The sequence below is a fragment of the Podarcis raffonei genome, chromosome 17, assembly GCF_027172205.1.
Source record: "Podarcis raffonei isolate rPodRaf1 chromosome 17, rPodRaf1.pri, whole genome shotgun sequence".
NCBI lineage: Eukaryota > Metazoa > Chordata > Lepidosauria > Squamata > Lacertidae > Podarcis > Podarcis raffonei.
This window is the reverse complement of record NC_070618.1, coordinates 36,569,283-36,589,672: the sequence shown is the minus strand read 5'-3', so window position 1 is coordinate 36,589,672 and position 20,390 is coordinate 36,569,283. Positions and strand designations below refer to the sequence as shown.

At 46.5% G+C, this 20,390-nt stretch overlaps 2 protein-coding genes across 4 annotated transcripts; one reads left to right on the top strand and one right to left on the bottom strand.

Annotated features, from left to right (window-relative positions):
* The first annotated feature begins 1,685 nt into the window (after positions 1–1,685).
* Positions 1,686–7,616, top strand: LOC128404830 (chemokine-like protein TAFA-1). 3 transcript variants are annotated; one of them, XM_053370796.1, is made up of 6 exons: positions 1,692–2,101; positions 4,441–4,638; positions 5,245–5,423; positions 6,289–6,429; positions 7,028–7,152; positions 7,326–7,616. In XM_053370796.1, exons 3-6 carry the CDS (start codon positions 5,276–5,278, stop codon positions 7,341–7,343), a joined length of 432 nt encoding a protein of 143 aa, XP_053226771.1. In that variant the 5' UTR covers positions 1,692–2,101; positions 4,441–4,638; positions 5,245–5,275; the 3' UTR covers positions 7,344–7,616. The 3 variants fall into 3 exon arrangements, with proteins under 3 accessions (XP_053226770.1, XP_053226769.1, XP_053226771.1); XM_053370794.1 differs by lacking the exon at positions 7,028–7,152 and having other exon boundaries at positions 1,688–2,101; XM_053370795.1 differs by lacking the exons at positions 4,441–4,638; positions 7,028–7,152 and having other exon boundaries at positions 1,686–2,101.
* Positions 7,617–8,673: 1,057 nt separating this feature from the next.
* Positions 8,674–18,975, bottom strand: TIMM17B (translocase of inner mitochondrial membrane 17B). Its single transcript, XM_053370793.1, has 6 exons — positions 18,870–18,975; positions 17,639–17,738; positions 11,595–11,658; positions 10,216–10,344; positions 9,995–10,105; positions 8,674–9,134 (listed from the first exon to the last, which is right to left on the bottom strand). The coding sequence occupies exons 1-6, from the start codon at positions 18,893–18,895 to the stop codon at positions 9,046–9,048; spliced, it is 519 nt and encodes a 172-aa protein (XP_053226768.1). The 5' UTR covers positions 18,896–18,975; the 3' UTR covers positions 8,674–9,045.
* Positions 18,976–20,390: the final 1,415 nt, after the last annotated feature.

Sequence of the window (20,390 nt, the reverse complement as noted above, 5' to 3'; positions counted from 1 at the left end):
CTCTGCTGATCTTAACATCTGGGAGGGTCTGTAGAGAAGGAGGCGTTCTTTCATATATTTGGGGCCTAAGTCATTTAGAGCTTTAAGCACAAGCGTGAACACCTGGAATTAGGCCCAGAAACACATTGACAACCAACTCAGCTGTTTTAGAACAGGGGTTATATGTGGTCTAAAGGCAACTCCAGGCAGTAATCCAGCTGCTGCATTTTGGACCAGTTGATGTTCCCAAGTCATCTTCAAGGGCAGCCCCACATAGTGCAATAATCCAGGCTGGAAGTTTCCGGAGTGTGGAATACCATGGCCAGGTCACCTCTGCCCAAAAGGGGCTGTCGCTCATGTACCAGCTGCAGTTAGAAATAGGCACCCCTGGGTCTCAAGTGACAATGTTTAATCCAGGAGTACACTTCCCCCCCCCCGTCTTTGAACTTTCTCCTTCCAGGGGCGTACAATCCTGTCCAGAACGAGGCTGTCTTCCCACCTCCTGGACTTGAGAACTTGGAAAACCATTGTCTCTTCAAGATTTAGCTTGAACCCATCACTACCTCCAAGTACCTGTCTAGCGCCTCAGCCACCTCTCCTGATTTAGATGGAAAAGATAAGAGCTGGGTGTCATCTCTATATCGGTGGTACTTCACTCCAAAACGCCTGATGACAGCCCCCAGTGGCTTCATCTACATCAGCCTTCCTCAACCTGTGGGTCCCCAGATGTTGTTGAACTATAACTCCCATCACCCCTAGCTAGTAAGGCCAGAGCTCAGGGATGATGGGAGTTGTAGTCCAACAACATCTGGGGACCCACAGATTGAGAACCGCTGATCTAAATATTAAAACAGCATGGTGGAATCCTGCAGGACACCACTGGCAAGCTTTCAGCGTAACACACATTGGTCTCCTTTGGTGTTGCGCCTTTGGGGTCAACCCACCGCTTGACAACAGCAGACCTATCAATAATTTCTGCAACCTCCACCTCACCTAGTTGTCATTGGCCAGAAATTGCTTTTTGGGGAAAGGGATACTGATGAAAGTATGTGTGTGGAGGGGAAAGTATCAGGGATCAGATGAAACACCACTGCGGTGGCAGGGACTGGTTATGAAGTCTCAGGATGAGAGAGCAAAAGGATGTGGGGAATGGTGTATCATACATTTCACCAACATCCTGTACCTTAATGTCAAACCACATACAGCAGTCCCTGCAATCATATAGAACACATTCTTTTAACATATCAAGGGCATGCCGGATTATGTTTTAAAATAAAGGTTGGGCTTCAAGTGCTCATCATTGCAGACTACAAAAAACAAATCTAAACTTGAAAATGTGCACCACTGACTGACCCTGCAGCAGTGACATTGCTACAAGCACAGATCAGATGCCGTTCTGGTCAGTATTCAGACATGTTCCTTTACTGGCAGGGCCCTGAAAGAGCGTATGCCCTCGGATATTGAAGACCTGCAGAGCGATAGAAATCTGCAGTTGCATCCCTACAAAATATCCTCTTTTGTGACTCCAACGTTTAACAGTTCACTCCTAAAGTGAGAAGCAGTGAAGGCAAGAAAAAAAAAAGCTGGCAAAGTTCTATGCTGGGCTCATCGCCCAGTGAGAGTGGGGCTGGGTTGCCAAATCTGTAGGAGGCGGCCCTGTGTGGGTGTCTTAGGAAGGCTGTTTGGACAGAGAGTATAAGGGAGTGACAGTCTGGATCTCTCTTTCTATCACACATGCAAATCCGCGTACACAGATATCAGTCAAGCTCGGAAGCTGAAGAATAGTCAGATTCAGAAACTGAGACAGATACTGAGACATCTGCTGGGTTACAGAAGGAGTGCTGGGAGCCAGGACGTTTGGTTCTGTCCCCAGATCTGGATGGGAGAGCAGCTCAGTTGCTAGATCATAAGGGGGTTGTGATCAGGACAGATCAAAGCTGCAAGAACAGTTACTTTGGTTCCAGGACTTTGTGCTCAATGCCCACCTCCCACCACTCCACAGCAAACTGAGTACGGGAATAGATAGTCAGAACAAAGAGGAAGATGTGTCAGGGTTCAAGGTATCCCTCCATGGCTGGGAAAGAGAGGTGAGAAAACTTCAGAACCTAGGACAGAGTCACAGGTAAGGTTTGATTTGTGCTATATGAGAAATAGGGGTGTTATAAGTTGTGTGACTGGCTCGGAAAAATTGGATCAAGGGGCAACCAATTAGTTTCTCAAGTCTTTTGTAGCTGGAGGTGTCTTGGCACCATAAAAATTGAAGGCAAATAAGAAGCAATGTGCATATTTTGCTGAGCCAACTTGACATTTTAAAAAATGATCCAGAATTTCAAATGGAATTAAAATGCAACATTCTTTTACTATAATGCTGTTACAGTTGGTCTGAACCCAGATAAGCTCTTGAAAGTTTGTGTTTTAATAAGATAGCGTTTCATCTATCCCATGTGTCTCAGATCTTTTGCACTTGCTTCCTTCTTCACTAGACTGTGTCCATATTATGGGTATTGAGGTGGGTGAAAGGGTTAAACCCCAAGAAGACACACAGCTTCCTGCTTAGGGTTAAGGTTACTATTTCTCAGCCTAAACCTACTTCTCAGGGTTGTTGTACATGAATTGAGAGGACAAAACTATATTTAAGCACACTCTGAACCACTGGGATGAAGCAAGAAATAAATTGTTTATTTCACAATTCACATTGATGTCCCTGGTGCCTTACTGACCCAATGTTGTGCAGTGATTAGAATGCTGGACTGGGATTGGGGACCTGCAGGTTCAATCCTCACTCAGCCATGAAGTTCCCTGGGTGGTGATCTTGGGCCAGTCACTCTCTCTCTTAGCCAGCCTAGCTCTCAGGGGGTGTCTGTTCTGAAGTTAAAATGGAAAGGGAGAACGTTGCATGCCCCCTTGAGCTTTTCAGAGAAAAGGTGGGATATAGATGTCATTAAGTAAGAAGGCGCCTGGAATTAACTTACAGAGAAATATATTTCCTTTTAAAGATCCCTGTTCCATGGAGCTTACGATGAGCACTTCTACACGGGGTGAACTAAGAGTGGGAGAAGCGGAGGAGAAAAATGGGGGGAGCAAGAGCAACAGGGCATACATTTTCTCTCTTCAGAGCAGTTGCATATTACTTTAATGGCAACTAATTAGTCCCTGGTTAATTCTCATGCTGCAATTGCACCATGTCTACTTCCTGCAAGGAACTGCCATCCCACGATTCCTTGCCAACAGTAATGGAACATGGGAGGGTATCAGACTCTGTACAATAATTACTCTAATTGCCAGGACTGTTGCAGTTTATGGTAGGGACAATCCGACCGTCAGTCTTGCATGGCCTTTCTTTCTTTTATTCACATACCAATTGTTCATCAGTATGTTTTGGATTTACAAAGCCAGTGTGAAAGTTCCATCTCTCTCACGATTAAGTTCTGTAAATCTCGATCAAATTATCCTTAATATGCACAGTTGCTCAGATACTGTATTCATAAACAGAAAGGGGGAAAATAGTTTCAGTTAAAGTCGCAATCGGTGGTCATAGGTGCATAGCTACCTAAGTTTTACAGGGCAGTCTTGTGCATGTCTACTCAGAGTAAGCAATCCATGGGAGCTTACATCAAGGTAACTGTTTCTAAGATTGCATCTGCAGGTAGAAACCTGCCTTCTTGCTTAGGAAGGGTCTTAAGAACCTGAGAAGTGTTGAGATTACTGTATCAGGGACTGTATCAATCATTAATAGTGACAAGTGGAAATATACTGGCGCTCACTTCTTTGAGCAGGAAAGGCAGGTGTAGTGTTGTCTAGCCTCAACTATACAGTGGACAGCTCAAGAGTCAGAGCAAAGGAAGTTTGGCAACAATCCCTTTTGGTAAAATTGGTTTGCATTTGGCAGCATTCCAATAGTTGAAAGGGTGAAGTGCCATGATCTGCTGCAAAAACCTGGCCAGTGAGAGAGACTTTACCATGCCCAACAGCTGAATTCAGAGGAAGTGGAGCTAAACTGCCAAAGCACCAGTGCAAGGATTTGCTGGAAGACTTATGGAACAGCCACCACTAGGTTTGAAGTGAAAAAATTATGGCAGAGAATGGAATGCATTCTGACTCTCCCTAAAATCTAGTATTTTTGTGATTCTTCATGAGTATGCAGATAAGCCTCACCTTATCTGTCTCCATTATGCTGAAGGAATTCAAACATCACCATCCCTTTGGAAGACTCTAAGCATGGGAGATTTGCAGAGTGCAGCCTAGGAGTGTCCCAGGCTGCACTGAATTCACCTCTCGTGTATTTCTGCAACAAGACTGGAGCCTGTTGGAAGGAGAGCAATGATCTGGGGTTGTTGTTGTTTAATTATTGTTGGTCAGAAAATCATGAACCCACAATCTTGTATGATAAATGAGCATTATTTCCTACTGCATGGATACACTGTGTGCATGTGATCTATGTGTAATGTTTTCCTTACACAGGCGTGATATCTGTATAGGAATTAATGTGTGAGGAAAAAGCCCACAAAGATATCAGCCAGGGCAGTCTTCCTGAAGAGGCATTTGTGATTGCCTGGAGAAGGAGCAGCCAATCTTCCTTAGCCCACACAAAACAACATATATATATATATGTATATTGCACAAGTTGCAAACCACCGTGGGAATAATTCATTTTGAACGGTAGGTAATAAACTTCTTAAATGCAACATACAAAAAATGTGTGCATGGACAGGATAAGGCCCTCAATAGCTACAAGTTGTGATGGCTCTATACTCCCTCCGAGTCCCAGTCACTGGGGAATAATTGCAAAGAGGGCTATTGTACCCATCTCCTGCTTGTGCTACCCTCTGCCAAAAAAGGCCTCTGATTGGCCACAGGGTGCTGGACTAGCCACAGGGTGCTGGACTAGACTAGCACAGCTCATCTTTTGTCCTGCAACATAAGAAAAGCACAGAGCTATAGAAATATATTTGTTTTCCTTGGGGACAGGGGTCTCTCATGCCTATGTGACCATGGACTTCCCAAGAGCCCAAGACATTAATGACTTGTCTGCCAAACTTTCTGGAGAGCCAAATCAAACTTTTGGGAAAAAGCACATACTATATAGTCCACAAGGGGCAGCGCCACTTCAGAATGCAAGTGGGTGGAATTGTATGTTTGGATGTTCCCTGCACATTAAAAAAATTCTCTCCAACCCACAGAAAACTGGCTTAAGACAGAACCAGATGGGCCAAGGAAGAAACACTACTAACTGAACTGTTAAGAGGATCTCCTCTCTCCCCCCAGCCCCACTGCCCTCCTCTCCAGACCTACCACAATGTGCCCTTCTGCTCCAGTTATCGTCATGGCTTTTACCATCCTCCTGTGTCAAGGAACTTGTGCTCAGGAGTTCCCTATTCACACTCAACAGCATCATCACGACCAGTACTGGTACCAAACCACAGGAGATCAAGTCCCAGTGATCAGTGAGTCAATTCTCTTTTGGAGAAGGGGTTTTGGACATGCAAGAAGCAAAATGTACCCACTCCCTGTCTTGTGATTAGGAAGCTAGATTTGCGTCTTTGGCCTGTTTTCGGTTCCATCACATCTACTTGGAAAAGAGAGCCAAGCTATACATTAGAAGAAGAAGAGTTTGGATTTGATATCCCGCCTTTCACTCCCTTTAAGGAGTCTCAAAGCGGCTAACATTCTCCTTTCCCTTCCTCCCCCACAACAAACACTCTGTGAGGTGAGTGGGGCTGAGAGACTTCAGAGAAGTGTGACTAGACCAAGGTCACCCAGCAGCTGAATGTGGAGGAGCGGAGACACGAACCCGGTTCACCAGATTCTGAGTCTACCGCTCTTAACCACTATACCACACTGGCTCATTTTACCCATTTTACACCAATGTATTTTACTTGCTGAAGTCCCAATTATTTCATGCACGCACCATTACAACACCTGCATTTTCCCTGTACATTCTCAACTTTCAAAGTGTGGTTGAGCAAGACCTTCAGTTAGGAAGGCAAACCGTTGCTGGGGTCTTTGTGAGTCCCCCAGGCCAGAACAGTGCATGCTGAAACTCCGCACAAGGGCAGCACCACACAAAATATGGTATTGGAAGATTTCAGGCAGCCAACACTCATGATGTGATAGGGGCAGGCATTATAATATATATGTGACAGTCTAATGCCAATAAGGGAAACAACAAAACATGGGGGTTAGGAGCTGGGACTCTCACAGACCAAAGCTATAGCCAATGAGAAAGGAGTGTGCAGGACTTTGCTGTGGTTTCTCAAAGGGAGCTCTTGATGGCTCCCACCTCAGGTCTTTGTTTCCTCCCTGCTCCAGGTGGCGGCACCTGCAAGGTGATTGCTATCCGCCGCTGCTGTAACCGCAACCACATCGAGGAGAGGTCCCAAACCATCCAGTGCTCCTGTCTCCCGGGGAAAGTGGCTGGGACAACCCGTGGCAAACCTTCTTGTGTGGATAGTAAGTGCTTGGAGCCAAGGCTTCTTCCCACTTTCAGAAGGAGGGAACTCCAGGGGGACCAAGGCACATGCAAGGAACCCTGGGGCCTTGGAGAAGGGAGCGAATAGGAAAGTGACTGGAGGCAGGATGGGGAAGGACCATTGTCTTTTAACTGGAAAGAGGCCAGAATGTTGGAGGGAATGATGGTGAAGCGAGATGAAAGATGAAAGGGGAAGATGAAAGGGGTTGATCATTGCAGTCCCCTTTCTGAGAGGTGAAAGTAAGGGGAAATAAGAAACATTAGCTGTGTAGAGGATGCCTTGGGCAAAGTGCAAGGGAATGGATTGGTGAAAGTGGTAACCCAGCCCTTCAAGCCTATGGGATTTACTGCACTTTTTATAATGCAATCTGCCTTGAATCTTTGGGGCAGAGCAAGATGCAAACCTTAGAACAGCCAGGCAAGTCAATCTTTTTGGTCTGTGGCTCAGGAGGACGTTGGGAGGCTCACAGCTGCTCCTGACCTATAGCTTGCCTGTCCTAAAGCGTTTGCATGGATAGGAGAGGCTGCCCACTCTGGAACAAGCGGTGGCAGAGACAGATCCTTATTTCTACTCTGCAGCTTCCATTGTAACTGGAAAGTGGTGGTGTGACATGGAGCCCTGCCAGATTGAAGAGGAGTGCAAAGCGCTGCCTGACAATTCCGGCTGGATGTGCTCACTAGGAAACCGTGTCAAAACCACCAAGGTACTAGTCCCTTAACATTCCCCACAGGAGGTGAAGCCTACAAAGGGCAAATGTGTACCAAGCCTCCTTTTCCACTTCCCAGCTGCTACCCTGTCTTGCTTTCCATTTTGTTTTTTAAGCAGGTCCTGTGGATAAGGCCTCCATCTGACAAGTTGTCTTGTTTTCCCTTTCAGATCCACCCCAGGTATTGAGATCTGCAACGCCGAAGGATCCACCTCCCAAGCAAATACGACAGATACCTGGCAATGGCCAAAGGACTTTGCTACAAATGCTAGTAGGAAATACGATTCCTTGCACAGCCACAGGGCCAAATATCACAAAGGAAGCTGCACTGCTCAATTAGCTGTGATGGGGAAGAGCAAAAGGCCGGGGAGAGCAGGTCTGGTACCCAGATTGGGCTTTGGTGCCTTTTCCAACGGTTGCTGCCGTCCTTGGCTAGGAATGGAATCAAAGACCTTTTCGCCTTTATCTGTTTCCCTGGATTAATAGCAATGCAGCATGTCAGCTCAGACTCCTTCTGTACCTCCTCAATGCAACCTGCACAGTTAAATCCTCCCATCCTTTGCTCCCTTTTGGCAGATGTCTAATTAAACTCTCCGGGACAGAAGCCATTGAGCCAGTTTGTATTTACACCTGTAACAGATAATACATACCATCTTTCTTTGAAAAGATTTTAAAACACAAGGAAGCCAAAGAGAAGGAGATTTGCAGTCCGAAAAGTGTACTATAAAGAGGTCTGGTTTTATATGTAAAGATGCACTCACTTTTAATGAGCGTCATAGCAAATCACTGATATATATATATAAAATAGGGTTTTTTTCCCAACATGTTAGTAGGTTTTTGTATAAAAATGGAAGTGAATGGACCCAGCATTAAAAACGTCTAAAACGGCAATCACCATTCATTTTCAAGGATCAGAAATGTTTGGCTCAGATGTGGAGGGTTATGTCAACCTGGATCCCAGCAGAGCCTCAGATCCTTCTGCATCCCACAATTAAAAGGATAGTTTCTTTATGCTGGGTGGAAACTGCAGGCAGATCAAAAGCTCTGCAACCCTCTTTGGCCCTCCAACCTGTCTTCGTTCAGAACGTTAAAGATGCTGGAGACCAGTGCATCACATTATTGGGGCTAAAACTCGGCTCCAGGGCAGGCCAGCGCAACTGATCCACTAAGCTGAATGCGGTCCACCAACCATGTTACTCCTGCAGCCTTCTATGTCTTTTGACAACCCCACTGTTTCTGCAGCCTCAAGCAGGCAGCAAAAACAGAGGGATTAACTGAGCCCCTGATGTAGAAGAGGGAGTCTTATTTCGGGAGCCGTGGCTCTTGATACATTGGCACAGCTTTTCCTTGCTACCATCGCGCCCTGTTAACTGCACACAATACCTGGTAGAACAAGGCCCACACTGCTCTGCCGACAGTTTTCTTGCAAGCTAACCTTGGACGTGCTCTCCGACTACGGAGAAAGCAGGAAAAGCCCCACCACTCAAAAGCCAGGGAGAGACAGCCTTTCTAAAGTCCTTCGTCATGACCATTTAATTGTTTATAGACACATCCAGAAGCTACAGAGCTAAGAAACGTTGTCTCAGGATTCGTGTTCGCCGATCCCCCAGCACAGGCTCTGGCTCCCCCAGCACACATGGAAGGATTCCTGGGGCTCATCGTGCCCTCAACGCAAAAGCCCACCAGAGAGGTAGATATTACATGGTTCAAATATCGCTTAAGCCCCTGACCCCTTTCCCTCACTCCCTCCTTCCCAAAGAAAACTCTTGGAATGGCATTCCTTGAATGCTGGGGTTTGAGTGCTGCCGTGTGAATGTCTTGAGTAGCTTCAATGGGGAAATTCCTGCTCCAGTCCTACAAAAATAGACATCTCCTTGGACCCAAACAGTTTCATTGATAATGTCCATAGCCTGGATACCCTGGAGGTGGCGAGCCATCCTTAGGAGGGAGCTGGCTGGGATCTTCACCAAAGGGGTTGGCTGAGAAGACAAGAAAGGACAGTTAGAGATGTGTGTGCAATGATTCATGTTTTGCGCAGCCAAGGGCCACTATCTTTGGGGAGAGAAATCAATGGAGGCGGCTGAGGTGCAATCAGGAGGAGAGACGTGGGCAAGGGTGACTCATTAACAAAAAAGTGAAAAGTAAAACCCAACTCCTGCGGCAAGAATATGCAGAACAGGTTAGAATTTACACCTGTAAAAGGGACAAGGGAGGGTGTCAGACACCGTGGGAAAGGAGTGCAACTTCTGCAAGCATTTATAGAAGGAGCAGCAAAATGCCAATCGCAGCAAGTGGAGTGGCAGAAGGCTCTGTATTTTGCCAAGGGGGCGGTGGGACGACAAGCACTCGGGTGTATTGTAACACCACCCTGGTGTCAGGGGAGACCAAGCCAGGCACTGTCAGGGCTGGAGGCAAACTCTGCCCCCACAGCAACACTGCCTGTCACTTCCCTCCCCACACACCCACGTCTGCATGAGAGAGTGGCAGCCGCTCATCCAGGGGGGAGAATGTGCTCTGCATGCTCTCTCTCCCACACAGATGACACCAGGCTTTTGCCTTCTCTGGAATGGGTTCCAGAATTCACCTGGTTTACTGCGTCCCGCAGAACAGAGCTGCAAGTGGCTGAGAACTTAGCCTGCCCCAAACTATATAATCCCACTCCAGGAAGCCTGGTTGGGGAGCTGTTTTCTCTTAGAGTGCAGGTGTGATTGTTCAGTGGAACCCTGGGTAGGCTATGGGGCCGAAACCAAAGCGCAGAGAGGTCCTTTGGTTCCTAGTCCAAATCCATCCTTCTGGGGAAATCCAGAGTTCTGTTTCTTGCCGCCATGTTGGAACTTACGGTTCTGGAACTGCTGGGCCGTGTACCTCGTCAGCAAAATCCCGACACCTTCTATCAGGGCAAGCAAAATGCCTCCCATCATAGCCGAGCCGACCATGGCCAAGGGCCCACCTAAGGGGAAAGAACTCTCAGTCCCAACGCCCTGGCTCAGCCTTCAGCCACAGGAGGTTAAGGGGAAAGGTGGAGGCGCTGCAGTTTTAGGATCACTGGCCACCACTTACTGCGTGATGCTAACACAGCTCCCGTGAGCGCCCCGCTCGTGATGGAGTTCCAGGGATCCTCCTTGCCTCGCATCTTCACTAGGCCGCAGTCAATGGTGGAGAAGAGCCCGCCCCACACGGCAAAGCTGCCTGCGAGGAGGAACACAAGGAGAGCATGTGGAGGCACCAGCTGGACTCAGGGATGTTCATTTGTAACTGGCACCAAAAGGCATTAGAATTCTGTGCCAAGCAAAGCCAAATGCTTGGCTTACAAAATGTGCCCTGCGCACGTGATGAATTGGGCTGAGACAGGGTAGAACTCTGACAACACGCTGGCAAAGAACCAGGCGGCCTTACGGGGTCGGTGGGAGCACCAGGGATCGATGGGGAGAGTGACAGGCTTGGAGCTCCTGAAGAAGGGCCAAGAGCCACTCCAGGACACACAAGTTATATTCTCCCCACGAACAGATTGTTAAACTTATCTCCAAGGACTGTGAAAGGCAGAAACAATTTTTTGTTTTGATTGTGTAAAACACTGACTCATGGCTCGTTTGCCAGGCACTTGGAGAATCACACAGGTGGTAAGACACTTCCCATCTCCAAGATCACTGATGGTACCATCTCTGTGTCACGTTCAGAGAGGAAGGGTGTGAAGAGAGGCATTCTTAGTGGACGCCTCCCTTCTCTCAAGAAAAGTATGGCTCCACCTCCTGCTGAAGGACTTGCCCAAGTTGAACCTTGAGGCCACTTCAGAACCACCTCAATAACTACTGGCCCCCCCCTGCCTTTTCCAGCTCTAAGCTGAGCCAGAAAAGGGGGGGATTTAAGTTAAGGTTTATAATGGTGAAATGTCATTCTGTTTCACTAGGATTCATTTATTGAGTCACTTTAAGGCTACAATCCCAAACACACTTACCTAAAAGTAAGCCTCTCTGAATACATATGGTCTTGCTTTTGACCAAACCAATATGAGATTTAACTGTCAGCTTTGGGACTGGGCTATACAACTAACTCAATATGACAAAACAGCCTCCAAGCCAGCACTTCATACTCTACACATTCTTCTCTTTAATTCCTGCCTCCCTTGGCCAGCAGTTATAATATTTGATTTATATCACACTTTTCCTGAAACTTCCCCCTGGGGTGCCCCACTCCACACATTTTACGGTCATAGCGACCTTGTGAGGTGGTCCAAGGTCACATCCAGTGAACTTCAAGGCTGACTGGGGATTTGAACCGTGGTCTGACACTTTTACCCACAATACAGCACTGCTGGTTCTCCTTTAAAATAAACCAAATCCTGATCCACCTCACCCCACAATCTGTCTGATCCATCCTTTTATTTACAACACTGCCCACATCCCCACCAGCCAACCCAAGGATCAGGTCCCTTCCCTTACCTCCAATCTGTGGTGCTCTGACTCTGATAGCGTTAATGCTGCCTTTGAACCGATGCCTGACACCCTGGGAAAAAGGAGGAGAAACTACCTTAGTCAAAACTCACAATGGACTGCGGGAGAAAACCACACCCTGGAAAAAATGTTCAAGCGCAGGGTACAAGAGGCTGTAAGGGGAGCCAAGGCAGGACAATCTCCACATCTCAAGGAACACAGGCACATACAATTCTCAAACTCCAATGATACTGTGGAGCCAGAAGCCACAGGTCTCGATCCACGGAAGGCAGGTGGACTCAGGGTGTCTCTGCAACTGCCAGAAAAACAGGTTGTCTACCTGACCTCAGTTATCCAGTGGGATAATCTCAAGCATTAAACTCTAATCTATGAGAGCCAGACCATGGTGTGACACAATGTGGGGTGAGAATGGAAACGTCATACAAAACTATACCAAGGTCTGACACACAGAACTGCAAGGCAAACTTTGCAGGACAAAAATAGGAAGAGGAGGTACTCTTGTTTTGGAGACATCGAAGAGCAACAACATTTAAAATGCATGTAGTTTCTTTCAAGTGTTGAGATGGCATGTGCATTATGGCACTAATCATTTCAACAATGCTGTAAGGCCGGTCACTCCATTAACTCCATACTACAGATGTGACAGCTGAGTCTTACCTAAGATAGAACTGGGCAGACTTAAGGTTGGCATAATCTACTGTTCTGCTTAAAACAACAGCAACTGAGAATCCAAGGGGAAGGGGCTGGGGGCAAGAACAGATTTTGCCTGGCCAGTCAAAATGAAAATAACCCTGTTTAATCCCTCCTGTTAACAGAAAGCAATTACCAAACTTAGTCATTGAAACTCTTTCCAAGCACTTAGAGCAGGGGTCAGCAAACTTTTTCAGCAGGGGGGCGGTCCACTGTCTCAGACCTTGTGGGGGGCCAGACTATATTTTTTTTGGGGGGGGGAAATGAATGAATTCCTATGTCCCACAAATAACCAGAAATGCATTTTAAATAAAAGCACACATTCTATTCATGTAAAAACACGCTGATTCCCGGACCATCTGCGGGCCGGATTGAGAAGGCGATTGGGCCGGATCTGGCCCCCGGGCCTTAATTTGCCTACCCATGACTTAGAGTTAGGGCATAAATGCTCGAACCTGCATGTGAACAGGACAAAAAGGAGAATAACAGGCTCACAGATGCAAACCCCTTGATTGTAGCTCACATCAGAAGGAGCGAAGCACAAAACAGTAGCTCAGAAGGGCAGCATCAGTCACAATTACCTATAGATGACCAGAAGTCTCTAACCCCCATAAAATGCATGGAGATTCCTGCACAAATAACTGGTCAAAGGTAACTAATTAACAGCCACATTTGACACATAAGGAACATGGAGCCTGGCAGCAAAGTAAATAGCCTCAGTTTTAATCCCAGGTTGCCATTCTAAACACTTTTACCTGTAAGTCCCATTAAAATCAATGGGTAACCTGAGTAAGCAATCATAAGATCAGACTGTAAACACCCGGGCACATAACTCAATGTAGACTGTTTCTGTAATTAGCCCTTCATCCAGTTTGTCCCCAAAGTATCAATCTGGGAGATAAAACATGGTCCAAGAAGGAGCAGGCTTGGGGGCAAACTAGATGAGATCGTAGAAGACGGGGGACTGGACCTCCTGGTGTTCCCACAAAAAAAAAGTTAGAAACAAAACACAGGGCATCTCAGTGAAATCAGGGCTGCACCGGGAGAGTTTTTGAAAGATACCTTCCCTAATCTAGATCATCCACCAACAATGAAAGATGTTATTTGCCATGCAGAAGGAAACGTCCAGGTATCCTATTTGAAGTACAGTACAAAAGGACCAGCATTCCCAGCCCAGCTTGGAGCCGGGAAGGAACACAGGGGGCTTGTGCCAGTGTTGTGCTGAACTTTGGAAATGCTCAAGAGTGCTTCTGATGGTCTTCCAGGTGCCCCAAGCAAGACCCGGCCTCAAGGCCTCCATCTCCCACAACAGACAAAAACAGTCTCAAAACTGGACCGCTGAGTTTTCCTCTGAGCACTTACAGCCCGAAGACGGAGAGTGAATGCTCAAAACTGAGGAGACAGGCTTGACATACAAGCAGCAGGAGCACAAACTCTACACGCTTGACTCCCAGGCGACAGGGAGGAGGAAGTGGAGCGACACTTATTGAGATGGTGCCAAAAGTGGCAACGCCACCTGCTCAGAATAGAAATATGTTCTCCCTTGCTGCTGCCTACACAGCCATGAGCAATTTTCTGCCCAGAGATCAGTTCTGGAGCACAAGCCAGTTATAGACCTATAAGCCCAGCGGCCACTTTTGTGGAATCCTACACCTCAAGTTCTGCCCATGCATTTTCCTCAGCTGAGGGGAAAGGAGTATGGGGATTCAGGGATGCAGCAATCCTTGTTGGTGTGCCTCAGACCTGCCAACTGTGATGTGATACAGGCAACAACTGTTTTGAATGGGGGTTATGTACCTGACCCCCACCCGCCCAGCCCCCTTTTCTGACTACGGTGGTATCTTAGTTCTCAAACGCCTTGGTACTCAAACGCCTTGGTTCTCAAATGCTGAAAACCTGGAAGTAAGTGTTCCAGTTTTCGAACATTTTTCAGAAGCCGAACATCCGATGCGGCTGTCGGCTATTGTTTCCGGGGCGCCTGCACCAAGCAGAAGCTGCGCCTTGGTTATCGAACATTTCAGAAGTCAAACGGACTTCCGGAATGGATTAAGTTTGGCCCTTTTGTTTTTGCTATTTATTTTGCGTTTTTGTTTCTGAGGCTTTTTCAGTTAATTTGTTTTTACGACTGTGTGGAACCCAGTTCAGCTACTGATTGACTGTGCGGAAATGGATAAAAGCCCCCCATCAAAACAATGACTATCATCAGTGCAGGTAAGAAATTTTTTTTAAAAAATTTTTTATCATCTACAAGACTGTCTTATTTATGTTATAGTGCAGTACATTGATTATTGCTTTCATTTTATAGATCAGTGGTCTCATTAGATAGTATAATTCATGTTAAATTGCTGTTTTAGGGGTTGTTTTTAAAAGTCTGGAACAGATTCATCCGTTTTGCGTTGCTTTCTATGGGAAAGTGTGCCTTGGTTCTGGAACGCTTTGGTTTTGGAACGGACTTCCGGGACGGATTAAGTTTGAGAACCAAGGTACCACTGTACTTCTGGGTGTTGTGTGTGTTCACAGTCACACACATATTGAACGCACATAAAATGGTTGTTGCCTGTAAACCATTCCATCCCCACCCACTGTCTGCTCGATGAGCTCATGGCTCCATGAGTTTATTAAACTGAGTCTGAATCCTGGCAAGATGGAGGCTCTGGGCCCAAACAAACAGGTACATAACCTGGGGTGCCTCCTCTTGCTCTCAGTCACTGGGGGCAATGCTGTCCTCAGTGGCTAGCAGAGCTTTGTACCAGCTTCACCTGGTAAGACAGCTACGGTTTTCCTGGATCAGGATAGCTCAACCACAGTTGTCCATACACTGGTTGCCTCAAGGTTGGATTACCACAATGCACTTTATCTGGGCTCCAGATCTGGGAACTGCAGCTAGCATAGAACACATTGGCTAGGCTCCTTGTAGGGGCAACTCCAGCATCTAACTCCTTTTCAGTAGCATCTGTACTGGCTGCCAATCTGCTACCAGGCCACGTTCAAGGTCTGAGTAGTAACATCTAAGGTCCTATGTATACAATTCCCTCCGATTTCATATCAGACAGGTGCCCTCTCCACTGTCTTTTTGGTGCCTGCTCTTTCAACAAGCCTTTTAAGTGGAGAGCTTCATCCCAGGCTGCATCCGTACTGGAAATATTTCTAACTGTTAATATAGGTAGGATTTGTTTTTAAATGTTTGTATTGGTCTTATATATGGAGTTGTTTTTAATTCCTTGCACTTGTTTAATGGTGATATCCGTTGTCTTTGTTTTACAATTGTATATTTTGTTGTTGTAACCCACCCTAGGACCCTTGTGGTAAAAGGCAGGTAAGAAATCTAAATAAATAAATAAATAAATAAATAAATTGCAGAGCTTGGGACCAGGTCATATAAGAAACCATAGCTAGTAGGCCCTGCATTTTGCAGGAGCCCCTAAATTACCAAAGGCAGACATAGTAGGGTACATTTCTTACACCAGCTTAAGACCAGCTCAGGCAGGGGAGGCAGAGATATATATATATATGCTAACCTCTTCCAGCAGTCACTCCTGTGTTTAGGATTGTTGAATTAGACCTCACAGATTTAGCACACAGCTTGGAAGCTGGCTGTATGCTTGTTGTATGAGCAGTTTTAATATGTTGGATGCAATCACGCAAAGACTCTTGATACGGAAAATAAGGATACTAAGTTTATTATAGGAAATACATACTGCACAGTAAATAGTAAATAGTTCTAGCTAACGAAGTTAGAGATGCAAAGAACCATTCCTAGTCTTTGATATCTGCAGGAGAGAGAGAGAGAGAGATAGGAAAGGAAGATGTCTCCTCTCTCTCTGCTTCAGAGAGGAGAGAAAATTAGATCAGCAACCCCAAGTACCAGTCTAGCAATTTAGGGGAGGTCAGCACAGGTTAGGTTACCTGGTACCTCGGGTTAAGTACTTAATTCGTTCCGGAGGTCCGTTCTTAACCTGAAACTGTTCTTAACCTGAAGCACCACTTTAGCTAATGGGGCCTCCTGCTGCTGCCGCACCACCAGAGCACGATTTCTGTTCTCATCCTGAAGCAAAGTTCTTACCCTGAAGCACTATTTCTGGGTTAGCGGAGTCTGTAACCTGAAGTGTCTGTAACCTGAAGCGTCTGTAACCCGAGGTACCACTGTACAGGAAGGTTGAAGTTTCCTCTCTCAATCTAATTTCTCCAATACAAAACCCCATCAGCCTTAATATATGCTGAGTTGCATCCCAATACTTTCAGTAAGGATTGAACCATGAACCACTATTCTGTATTGGCTCTTTAGGGATACCCATTCTTGGCAGACAGTACACAGCAATCACCAACTCCCACTAAAGAAGCACACTTCTGAGGACAGCCAATCCACATTAACTTGTGCTCAGCAGAACCAGCTTGCGATTATTGGCATGCTGGAAGAGCCAGCCAGCAGCACAGCAAAATGATCACTAGCCATAAAATTTCTGGTTCTCATTGGCAACCAAAAATATTAGATCACTTATCATCTCAGGCAAGTGCATTATAGGATCACTGGCCTTCAAAGCCCCATACGTGTGCTAGGGGGAGTGGTGCAGGAAAAACAACTTACTCCTTAACTTAAAGAAAACAAAAAAGATTACTGTGGACTTTAGGAAATGTAAATTAAATATTCAGCCACTTATTATTGAGGGGAAGTGTGTGGAACAGGTCTCGGTGTTTCGATTTCTGGGAATGGAGTTGAGAGATGACCTAACCTGGGGAGAAAACAGCAAAGACCTGATGAAGAGAGCACAGGTGCCATAAGAAAGCTGCAGAGATAGTGCAGGATAGTGCGCACCCTGGAAATGATCTCTTTCAGCTTCTGCCTTCTGGAAGAAGGTACAGGGTTATAAAGACTAGGACTAGCCGCCTGAGAAACAGTTACTATCCAAATGCGATTTTGGTTTTAAATGCAGTGTAAGGTAGTCTCTATGGGAGTATATTGTATTTAATTATGGGGTATCAGAGTTTTTAGGGGGTTAACCAGGCTGGGATAGCTGGGATAGCAGGCTTGTTGGTTTTTGAATGTCTGGTGTAGATTTTTTCAATTTCGTTATTCTGTATGGGACAATGACAATAAAGATTATTGTATTGTAATATTTCGAAACCAGTTTGAAAACAAAAGCTGGGCTACTCACAAGCATACAATCTAATATACAAAGAAAGAGAGTGGAGGGGAAGGGAAAGGATAGGTAGGGAAATGTTTTAGGATTTGCAGGAGCCAATCTGGGCCAGGGTTCTTCATGAATCTATGTCTTCTGACCCCATCCATGTCCCTCACTTGCAGCTTGAAAGAAAGGGAAGGAGAAAAGAAGGTTGGGACTCACCACTGGAGCATTGCGGAAGCCTTTGACAGCCTGGAAGACACCTCCCCCAATCATCCCCATGGTGAAGGCGCCACCACAGTCATCTACAATTCGCCAGGGGCTGCCAAATGGAAAGAGAAGTGGAGTTAGTGGAGGCCCTGAAAGCCGCCCAAAAGTGAGAAAGAGATGACTTAGAAATGGTGCTAAGCAGCTGGGGGGACGGGCAATCTTAAGAGACCTTAAAGGTAAAGGTAAAGGGACCCCTGACCATTAGGTCCGGTCGTGGCCGACTCTGGGGTCGCGGCACTCATCTCGCTTTATTGACTGAGGAAGCCAGCGTGCAGCTTCCAGGTCATGTGGCCAGCATGACTGAGCCGCTTCTGGTGAACCAGAGCAGCGCACGGAAACACGGTTTACTTTCTCGCCGGAGTGGTACCTATTTATCTACTTGCACTTTGTAATTTATCTACTTTTTTTGTAAATGAGGTATGACTGCATAGGGGCTTGCACACCATTGTTCGGGGTTCTCCTCCCTCCTGCGTCTGCGTGTGGTGAGTTGGGACCCTGTTGCAACAGTTCATTTCCTTTAATAAAAATCAGGAAACAGTTTATTTCCTTTAATAATTAATAATCAGGCTGACTAGCCACTTTGCTTTCAATCTACTCTGCTTGGCCTCTGCTTCTTAGAGATATCTATACAGGTTCTAGATATCCCAGAGGTCAGCAAACTTTTTCAGCAGGGGGCCGATCCACTGTCCCTAAGACCTTGTGGGGGCCGGACTATATTTTGAAAAAAAATAATGAACTGATTCCTATGCCCCACAAACAACCCAGAGATGCATTTTAAATAAAAAGACACATTCTACTCATGTAAAAACACGCTGATTCCCAGACCGTCCGCGGGCCGGATTAAGAAGGCGATTGGGCCAGATCCGGCCCCCGGGCCTTAGGTTGCCTACCCATGAGATATCCCATAAGGGAATTGTAAGGAAAATACGTCTAACTCTTGTTGGGCTGCCCATAGCTGGGGCCGCGGAGCCCCCGGTGGAAGCCCTTCCTCAGCCACCGGGAGCCGCCGGCTTCCCTGCTCACCCGCCCCGACCTCGCAGGGCTGTTGTGCCGGTGCAGGAGGAGAGGGGCCGGAGGGAAAGGGGCGCGGGACGGACGTGCCCCCCACCCGCCACCGCCCCTCCCGGCTCAAGCTGGCCTCCCTGCCTCCGCTGAGCCCCCGCCAGCCCCAGCTCCCAGTTACCAGGGCTCCCGGGCATATTCCTCCATGGCTCGCGGCCGCAGGCTCCGCGGATCACGTGACAGGGGAGGAAGAAAACACGGGGACCGAGTCACCTGACAACCAACTATTGGCCAGCTTCAGTCACGTGAAGGGGGCTCTTCTGCTCTAGAGATAGGAAGGTTTAGAGAAAGCCTGCGTTCAGTACCGGCGAAAGAAGAGTGACAGAGGAAGGTGATGGACTTTGCGGAACTGGCGAAGCTGGCGGGAAAAATCCGAATCCAGCATGATCAAGTATTCCAAAAGGACTGGGGTGAAAGATTATTGTAAGCAATTAACATCCCTAGCAGGGTTGTCTGAAGACATGTAATGAGAAAATTTCTACCTTTCTATATTTATTTAAATTTTTAAGCCGTTCTGAAATGAGTGTAATTAGAAATGGAAAACGTATAAATTGCAATGCTATAAAGGTTAATTTCGAAAGTCATGAGGGGGGAGGGAAGGAAGTTGATAGGCTCTAAAGAGCCAGGTGGTGGATAATGATGATGTGAATGTATAATGTTAAATGGAAAATAAATTATATATATGAGAAAGCCTGCATTCCATTTAAAAAAAAATGATTTAGGTGCAACGTAACATCTCTTTATATATTGGAAGCTCTGTAGTATGTGTATATGTACCACTTATAAACACCATTTCCAACTCCTCTACCAACGGTGTCTCCAGAAAATTTTACACATCACTTGGGGAGTCAAGCGAACTAATGCCAGTGCACTGGAAGAAGCAAAGATCACCAGTGTCGAAGCAATGATTCTTCAACATCAAGTTCTTTGGACTGGTCATGTTGTGCGGATGCCCAATTATCATCTTCCAAAGCAGCCACTCTGTTCCAAACTTTAAAATGGAAAGCGTAATGCTGCTGCTCAACAAAAAAGGTTTAAAGACTCTCTCAAGGCAAATCTTTTAAAATGTAGTATAAACACTGACAATTGGGAAACACTGGCCTGCAAACGCTCCAGTTGGGGGACAGCCTTCACCAAGGACTTTGAAGATGCTCGAACTCAGGACGAGATGAACTAAGAGGAGGGCATGCTTGGCAAAACCTCATCATGATCAACTCCTATCCGGAAACCTATGTCCCCACTGTGGAAGGATGTATGGATTCTTACAGACTCACTGTTCCTTGTTCATGGAAGACAATCTTATTCGCCTACAAGTGATCGTCAAAGATGTATATGCACATGCATGAGTATATTTGTTGGCATCCTTGTCTCGCGAGGCAGTGGAGTGTGTCTTCGAAGGTAAAGTCAAACTGTTGGAGAGTTAGTGTCTGCTGTGGCCAGCACCATATTAAGGTTTGATGAGGCTCTAAGCTACTGAAGGCAATGGGGCCCTTTATATGTCCAGCTGTCCTTTGTCAACAACAAATTGTCGCTGTTTTTTGTGTTGACTATATGCTATATGGTAATTTATGGACCTAAGGGACGCAGGTGGCGCTGTGGGTAAAAGCCTCAGCGCCTAGGGCTTGCCGGTCGAAAGGTTGGC

Coding starts and splice junctions, on each gene's coding strand:
- TIMM17B (XM_053370793.1), bottom strand. CDS start 18,895: ATGGAGGAATATGCCCGGGAGCCCTG. Junction 17,739..18,869: donor GAATATGCCCGGGAGCCCTG/GTAACTGGGAGC, acceptor TCCATTTGGCAG/CCCCTGGCGAATTGTAGATG. Junction 9,135..9,994: donor GGCCCAGCAGTTCCAGAACC/GTAAGTTCCAAC, acceptor TTGTCTTCTCAG/CCAACCCCTTTGGTGAAGAT.
- LOC128404830 (XM_053370795.1), top strand. CDS start 5,276: ATGTGCCCTTCTGCTCCAGTTATCGTCATGGCTTTTACCATCCTCCTG. Junction 5,424..6,288: donor AGATCAAGTCCCAGTGATCA/GTGAGTCAATTC, acceptor TCCCTGCTCCAG/GTGGCGGCACCTGCAAGGTG. Junction 6,430..7,325: donor CAAACCTTCTTGTGTGGATA/GTAAGTGCTTGG, acceptor TTTCCCTTTCAG/ATCCACCCCAGGTATTGAGA.